This window comes from Tauraco erythrolophus, chromosome 22 (assembly GCF_009769465.1).
Source record: "Tauraco erythrolophus isolate bTauEry1 chromosome 22, bTauEry1.pri, whole genome shotgun sequence".
Lineage (NCBI taxonomy): Eukaryota > Metazoa > Chordata > Aves > Musophagiformes > Musophagidae > Tauraco > Tauraco erythrolophus.
The window spans coordinates 5,633,838-5,641,826 of NC_141486.1; the positions used below are offsets into that span (position 1 = coordinate 5,633,838).

Consider the following 7,989-nt stretch of genomic DNA (forward strand, 5'->3'; position numbering starts at 1 on the left):
AGAGATGCACAAACCTTCCGACCCTCTCGGGTCTCCTCCACCGTGACTCAAATTGGCCAAGGTGCTTTTGGCACCCAAACATCCCACCCTGAATTTTTCAAGTGGAATCCCACAAGCCTCCACCTGCACAGGGGTGTTGCACAGGGGCCACAGCGGGGTGGGTTGACACAGGGTAACATCACACCTTCCTCGGGTGTCCCTGAGCAGGGGAAGGGGGAGAGGATGGGAAAACCATCACCCGGGGCCAGACCGAGGGGCACACAGAGGCTCCGCTACCAGAGAGGAAAAGGCAAACAGGAACAAAGCTCGAGGAGCAGGTCGTGCCCTGCCTGGTGTCACGGGGAATGGGAGCGGGACGAGGGGCAAGGGGGGAGCTGCCACAGGGGACAAGTCCAGCAGAGAGGGGTGACCTCCCAGGACACTTTCAGTCCCATTTTTATAGCCTGTTTCAGCAAGGAAGGGGAAAACACCCTCCTGGCCAGGAAGGCAGCATCTCTTTCAAGCGCTCCGGGCTTCGCTGGAGGTGGGGTGCTGCAGCGTGGCCAACAGCAGGGTGAGGGGCTGCATGGTGCCACACGTGCCAAGCAAGAGGGAACTACGGGGGCTGCTCACAGGGAACAATACAGGCAAATTTAAGGCAGGCTTTAGTTTTAAACACAGCAAGTGCATCACTCCCACCACCTCTGGCCGTGCCAACAGCCCACGGCTATCGCCACTCGCTGCCGGCAGCCACAGCCGGGAAAAGCACCGAGCTCAGTGCCAGGCACGTGGCTCTTCTCTGGGCAACGTCCCCAAAAAGTGCTGGTTGCATCACTCGTGCGGAGCCGGCAGCCCCCGGCACGTCCCGTCCCATCCGTCACAGGGTTGCAAAAGCCAACGGCCAAGCGAACGCGTCCGTCTGTCCGGGGCTCCGCTCGCTCCCCGCTTTCGGGCAGCCATGGCTGCAGTCGGGGTCGCCACCGTCCTCGGCCTCACACTGCTGCTGCCCACGGCCGCCCTCCCCTGCGGAGCCCCGCACCCACAGCACCCGGACAACGCCACGGCGTCAAAGGTAGGAGAGAGCCGAGCCCTGGGGGCTGCCCCACTCCTGCAACGAGCTTGTGAGTGCTCTGCTGAGCCTCACTGTCCCTGGGAAAGAGGGAAACCCTCCCTGCCCCCCACCCCGGCACATCTGCCGAGGCACCCTCAGCAAAACATCTGCAGCAAACAGGAAACATTTGCTTTCCAAAACATCTGGAATTCTCCAGTTTTCTCGTGGTCTCCCAGCAAGTCCCAAAGGTGACCTCGAAACAAGGCGGGGGACTGGTGGGGCATTTTTCAGTGCAAACCCCCCGCGGCAGCACAGGGCTGTCCTGGCCCGCCACACCACGCAGGGGCACCCGCGGCCAACACCAGCACCGTTTCCCAATCCCCACGTTCAGCAATTTGGGTTTTTTTTTTTCCCCCCGGCCATTCGCACAGGTTTCATTTTGCTGCTGTCAGAGCTAGCAGAGGCCTGAGGGCAAGAATAACAATTTTACTACAGGGAAGGTGGAAGTCCGTTCCCCAAAGCTCCCCTTGCAAACCCAAAAGCTCCCACTGCCCTGCCCCTCTCTCCCCGCAGCTGCTCGGGACATGGCTGTACGTGGCCGGGGCCGCCCAGTTCCCCCGGCACCTCCTGGAGATGCTGCTCATTGACCACGGCCACCTCTGCGTGGAACCCAGCACCAGGGAGCAGGAGCTGCTCATCACCCAGCACGTGGCCATGTAAGGTGCCCCCTTGGCTCGCTCTGCCCCTGCCCACCCCGTCCCACACGCTGCAGCCCCCACAGCCCTTTCAACATCAGATACGAGCATGGTTCCAGACCCATTTTCCCAAGGACAGAGTCTCTCCTGGCTGCTCCGTTTGTGCTCTCCCATCCCCTCTTCTTCACCCTTTCTTTTATTTATTCAACAGCACCCAGGTTCAGGCAAATTTTGCAGGGCACAGAGGTCTTGCAGGCACCAACCCCTGCGGGTGTGGAGGACACAGGACACAGACAAGGAGATGACCTCTCCAGCAATCCCTGAACTGTGGTTGCTAACTGCTGGGCACCAAAAGCTCTTTCCACCCCAGGGTCAGACTTTGAGGGGATGAATTTTTCTGTGCCAACACAGGCAGCTCTTTGCAGCTTCAGTTATTTTGGGGAGGAAAATATCTCAGCACCCTTCAGCCAGGCAAGGCTGAGAGCAGGAGCTGCAGGTGGAGGTCAGACAAACACACATGAGAAAAGGCTTATTTTAACAGCGAGAGGAGGAGCTGGCACAGCCAGGTTCCCATCCCATGGCCGGGAGCACATGACCTGTGCGGCACCAGGGCCAGGTCTGGGGTTTTGCTGGTCCTTTCCAGCCCACGGTGGGGGATCTTTGCTCTCCTTCCCCGCATCATCCCCTTCTCCTCTCTTTTTCCAGTGGGGACCAATGTCTCACCAACAATTCCACCTACTTCGAAATCACCGCCGGTAACACCACGCTGGTGAGGCACGGTGAGTGGCACTGGACGGCACAGCCATCAGGGTTATTGCTCAGTCCAGTTTTTGGACAGGCTGAGACACACAAAAGGTCAGTGTCGATGTTTTACATCATCTGACATGTTTTATTCCTGGGTTGCTTTGTCCATTTGAAGCCCCGGTGGACTCCGAATGGCTCCCCAGGGCCAGAGGCACCCCAGGCCATCCCCTGGGATGTGCTGGGTCACAGCCCCACAACCGAGATGTGTTAGAGCCCACGAAGCAGCGCCGTGCCAGGAGCAAACCTGCTCCCATCACAAGGAAGGAGACCGCCTCGTCTGTAAAGTTATTTCACAGTCCCTCACTTCCTCCTCGCCGAGGAAAGGGGGTGAAGCCATTTGGGGTGGGAATTGCAAACCCCAGCGCCACGGTTTGCACTGACCCAGCCAAGTCAGCATTGCTGTGAGCAGGGGATGGTTTCTCCCCATTTTGCAGTCCCCCAAGCTGCAAGGTCGGGCACCTGGGGCCAGGCAGACCCGCTCATACCCCAAGCACCAGCAAGCCACACTGTCCAGGACACAGTGACAGTAGGACAGGAGTTGGGTGGCTTTGGCTCCCTCACACCCCAGGCCCACATTTACAAAACACAATTCACGTAAACCCAGTGCCAAACAACTCCCACCATGTCAGATCCCAGGGGCTACGGGCACTGCCCATAGCTGGGGTGCTGTTTATCGCTGCTGCAGAACAGTATCTGAATATCGTGGCTGTTCCCAACCCTGATTCTGTTCTCTCAAAGCCAAGACCCACGAAATCATGGGGACTCTGATGAACCTCAGCTCTGAAGATGTTTTACTCATCCAGTACCAACTGCAGAGGGAAAGGACGTATTTGGGACTGTATCTCTACGGTACGCAAACTGCATCCTAAAGTAACTTAAAGCTATCGTGGGACACCAAAGCACGCACGTAAAATTACTGGCTACAACCACGCAGCAACTTGGTTTCACCAAGTCAGTGATTTTTCCGGAGACTGCTGCTCCAGGGGTCACGGGAGCATTTACAAATCCCATTAAAACCAAAATCTCTTGGCAGAGCTGAAAGACCAAGTTAAAGACAAAACCCACTTATGCCATAAATATTCAAAGAACAGGAAGCAAACACAATTCAGCATCAATATCATCGTAAAATCTCTATATTTTCAAGCCAACCAGGATTTTTCGGTACTTACCTCCCAGGGCAGAGCACGTGGCTTTGCAGTACTGGCCCAGACAAAGCCGATCAGATCTACCCACAACCCCATAAAGCAGCATTTTAGACCTCGACAAGGCTTCCCATTGCCCTTCCAAGCTGCAACACAGGTGCTTGGAAGACACATATAGAAAACTGCCTCCATATTCAGCCTCGGTCCCTCCCGATGCCCCAGGAGTATCAGGTTATCCTGCAACCCCTTGAAGCAGACAGGACCAGAGCTAAGTGGAGAGAGGGTTCACAAAAGCAATGCCCGAAGTTGAGTTTGTTCACCATGGGGTTGAGAGAGCCCAGCAGACATCACGTCCGTAGCAAGCGTTGGTGGGAGCGCGGGGAAGGGAGGCAGCAAGGGCACGGCCGCGGAGTGAAGGGCCACCAGGACATATTTAACACCTGGCAAATGCTCCTCCTTTTGCAGCCCGAAATTTGAGCACGAGCACAGCCCACCGGGAAGAGTTCGAGCACCGCGCCAAGCGCCTGGGGCTGGGCAAGGAGGAGATCGTGTACGCGCCGTGGAAAAGGGTACGTGGCTGCTCACGGGTGGGCGAGGGTTGGCAGAGCCGCTGCAGCCCCCGCACCAGGCAAGGGTGCCAAACCCCGGGCTGTAGCTCCAGTCACCAAACTGGGGTCTTGGAGAGAGACTCTCAAGGTGGTGGAAAGGATTTAGGGGACTAATTAAATGCAGGTTTGGTTCATCAGCAATGGTGGTTTAAAATAACATCCCCCACAGACACGTCACTCCTCAAAGCAAATACCTGCACCTGAGCAACCTGGTGGAAAACTGGTAACTGCCTCTCCCTGCTAGGGTGGAGATAGCTAAAGCATGGGACTCTTTTTCCCCCTAAAATTCCTGGGTTTATCCTGAAATTCCTCATTTTGCCCTCCCAGCAGAGGCCAGCCACCCCCAGGAGCTGCAGCAAAGTGCAGGGGGGGCCGGTGCCCTGGGGCACTGCACAGCTCTGCTTCAGCCAAACTCAAAACCATTTAAACTTCTAAAAAGCTCGAGTTGTTTCCAGACTGGGATTTGCTTTTCTGGCACCCCGAGGTGCTACCTGATGAGCGGGTTTGCAGCCTGGCTGGCTGCAAACGGGGTTCAGGAGGATTGCAAGGGCCAGTCTTCCTCCCATCCCAGGGCGGGGATGTCCAGCAAAGAGGCTCCTTTTGGGCTGGGGTCCAGCCCTGAGCCCCCAGCCCCATGGGACATCAGGAAAAAGGCAACACCATCCACTCCCACAAAAACAGACTTTTTCCTTTGGTTTTTCCACCAAAATGGTAACCAGACCCAGCCCTAGCCTAAGCTCTGCCACCTCATTTAGGACATTTTATCCTACAAATGACACAGTACCCAAGCCAGCTTGATAGGGCTCCCTTTTGCAAAGTAAGGAGTGAAAAAACACCTTACCTTTTCCTGTCCCATTCTGTCGATCCATTCCTGTCCTGGCCCTCTACTCATCCCCAGCAGAAGACTCTGAGCTTCCAGAGGTCCCCAAAACCCCTCCAGCCTCAAAACGCTTCTTTTAGAACTACCAGCAGCTCAGGGCAACTGGAGACAGACACAGGTTGAAACCTTCATAGTGGGGGCAGGTCTCCTCTCCCCATTAGGCAACTGGCAGCACCTGGGCAGCAGGGCCCAGATCCCCCAAATTAACAGCAGGCAGCTGCTGATTGAGGGGGTTGCAGAGGCATCTGGATCACATTTAAATTTGGGCAAGATGAATGAAATTTAGAGAAAGGCAAGGTGAGCAGAATAAGGCAGAACTGTTTGTTCTTCCATGCTGCAGTGCAACTGCTGTTAGCAGAGAAGGGTTTCGTGCCCAGCTAAGAGGCAGGGCACCGCATCTAAGTAGTAAAATGAAACAGATTAAACAAATTCAGAATAGATTTTGGGGACCTTTGTCATCAGGCTGAAGAAGACGGACACGACCAGAGCACCAGAGCAGAGGCTCATGTACCCCTGCGTCAGCCTGAGGCATTAGCAGGACTTAAACCACACTAATTACAAGTGCCTGGGTAACACGAGCTTTTTACTTATTTCTCAAAGAGTTTGAATCCCCCTTTCCTTCAGAGCACACTTACTGACTCACCAGCATAGCACAGCTTTGCCCCAGAAACCTGGTTTCCTCTTTACAGCACAGGCATGGAAAATGGCACCAGCAGCAGCTTGGCACCCGGGCAGGTGATTGGGGCAGGGTGGGGAAACCCACAGCTTCTCTAGTCTCTCTTAGGCTTAATAATCAGATAAAAAATACTCCTTTCTACAGTAAATTCTCTCCTGCTGGTGCACTGACAGTTTCACTTATTCTTTTATTCTTGTTTTTGAAGGAGCTGTGTCAAACGAAAGAAATCAAAAAAGGAAACAGCCCATGCAGGGAGCCCACAGCTGTGGTCACAGCATCACCTCTTCCAGGTACCCACCAGCCTGGGGGCATGGGGAACTGATGCCACATTAGGCAATAAATGTTTTCCTCAAATTCAACGTGTTTTGTTGCCGAGACACTGGAGAGCAAGGGTTATGAAGAGATCAGAGGCAAGGATTGCCAAGAGAAACTGAACACCCAATTCACCTTGTGTGTCATTCAACTAGGAGTTGGGAAAAGTCAACCTCAAGCACTGAGCGATGCAAAACAAGGTGACACGTGGAAGTTTTTTCAGCACAGACACAGCCCGCTCAGCTTCACACCAAGCTTCGAGAGAGCTCTATCTACTAAAAAAGTCGTTCTTAAATGGAGCAGTAATGGAGGCTAACCAGGAGAGGGCAATCATTAACTATTTTAAATGAGTGTGCCAAGCATTTGATGAGTCACTGGCATACCTAAAAGGTTAGAAACTTACCTTTAACTGTAGAGTCTAAGAAGAAGAGGGTGCTTAGCTAGAAGCGACCACCCAATTCTCTAGACAGCAGCTTGAGGGACACAAGTAGCCCAGCTGGGGCAGATGCTCCTGCCCAAACCTTTTGGACTGGGCAAGGACTTCCCAATAACGTTCATCCAAAGCAGAGTTTGCAACATCATATGACAACACTGAAAAATTATCCTCCTGCCAGAGAGGGAGGGGGGTGCTAACCAAACCCAGGCTGCGTTTTTACTTCCCCGGAGAAAAACGTCATGTTTCCTTATTTCCCAATAAGCTCAGCACCCAGGAGGCAAGAAGGTCCAAATGCCAAGATTCACATTGCTCTCCATGCCCCCAGTACACCCCTGCACTCAGACAGCCCTTATCACACCCCCAGCCCCAAAGGGAGGAAAGCCCAGTCGCTGTGTGCTTGTGAACGCGGGGGGAGTTTAGAGAGGCTGCTTTTGCTGCATGTCTGCAGAGTAATTCAGCCTCAGCTCTAACCTACTAATTAAGCACTGAAAATATCTCTCTTCCTTAAAAAGGAAGAAAAGGAGAAAAGCTGGAGGGAACTGAGCGAAGAGGAGCGCCCTGCTCCTCCCTCTGCGGCACCAGGGTGCCCAGTCCCTGCACAGCAGCGTTTACTGGGCAGCGTTTCAGTGTTGAGCCTTTGGCCCGATTCCTGTAGTAAAAATGAATTTTACAAGGTCAAGCCCAGACGATTCCCTCCGGGTTTCAGGGCACAGGTACTCAGCCAGCCGCTGCTTCAGACACATCTTCATCAGCTTGTGACACGAAATACAGCCCCACACCTCCGGAGCGAGACAGCTGAAGGGTGGGAGAGGGCAGCGGGGCGAGCGGGGATGCTGCCAGCAGCCTTGAGCGCTGCAACGCAAGAGCACGTCGATAAAGAGTCTCAGCTGGCTGAAGCGACACCGCCGGAAAGCCGTGGCTCAGATTACAAGGACCCAGACTTTACGAGTAGATTTATAGAGGAATAAAAGCCTTGAATTACAGTCAGAGACATAAGGAACCAACAAAGCTAGTCTGGCCCTCGCAGCAAGTTTTGTTAACCAAACCAGAAGCCACCTGCACTACCAGCTATGGTTCCTGAACGACCTTCAAGGATAGGTCCTGGTTGGATTTTTATTGGTTGAAGAAAAAATTGTTTAAAGCCTTTCTTTTGAAAATCCTATAAGCCCAGGTTCCTTTGAGGGCATAACTGGACTCCCAGCTTTTCTGGGAAACTCACTTCTCTGAGCAGAGAGTTAGGGATACTGCACAGATGAGCTAAGTCCAGCAGCACTCGAACAGGTTAACGGCATCCAAACATCCCTGACTCAGCACTACCATCATTAGCCTTGCGCTCAGGTTTGCTGGTTTTGCCTTTAAGAAGAATTCTGTTCTCCCAGGTTCTCATGGAGGCAATCCTTCCCAGC

The 7,989-nt window shown here is 53.8% G+C and overlaps 1 protein-coding gene across 2 annotated transcripts; it reads left to right on the top strand.

Annotated features, from left to right (window-relative positions):
• Positions 1–937: 937 nt before the first annotated feature.
• On the top strand, positions 938–6,157 carry LOC147527211 (alpha-1-acid glycoprotein 1-like). Of its 2 annotated transcripts, none has more exons than XM_086625327.1 (6): positions 938–1,051; positions 1,604–1,746; positions 2,431–2,504; positions 3,268–3,378; positions 4,137–4,258; positions 6,041–6,157. In XM_086625327.1, the coding sequence occupies exons 1-6, from the start codon at positions 938–940 to the stop codon at positions 6,155–6,157; spliced, it is 681 nt and encodes a 226-aa protein (XP_086481453.1). The 2 variants fall into 2 exon arrangements, with proteins under 2 accessions (XP_086481453.1, XP_086481454.1); XM_086625328.1 differs by having other exon boundaries at positions 4,137–4,240.
• The last annotated feature ends 1,832 nt before the right edge of the window (positions 6,158–7,989 follow it).

Coding starts and splice junctions, on each gene's coding strand:
- LOC147527211 (XM_086625327.1), top strand. CDS start 938: ATGGCTGCAGTCGGGGTCGCCACCGTCCTCGGCCTCACACTGCTGCTG. Junction 1,747..2,430: donor ATCACCCAGCACGTGGCCAT/GTAAGGTGCCCC, acceptor CTCTTTTTCCAG/TGGGGACCAATGTCTCACCA. Junction 3,379..4,136: donor TTTGGGACTGTATCTCTACG/GTACGCAAACTG, acceptor CTCCTTTTGCAG/CCCGAAATTTGAGCACGAGC.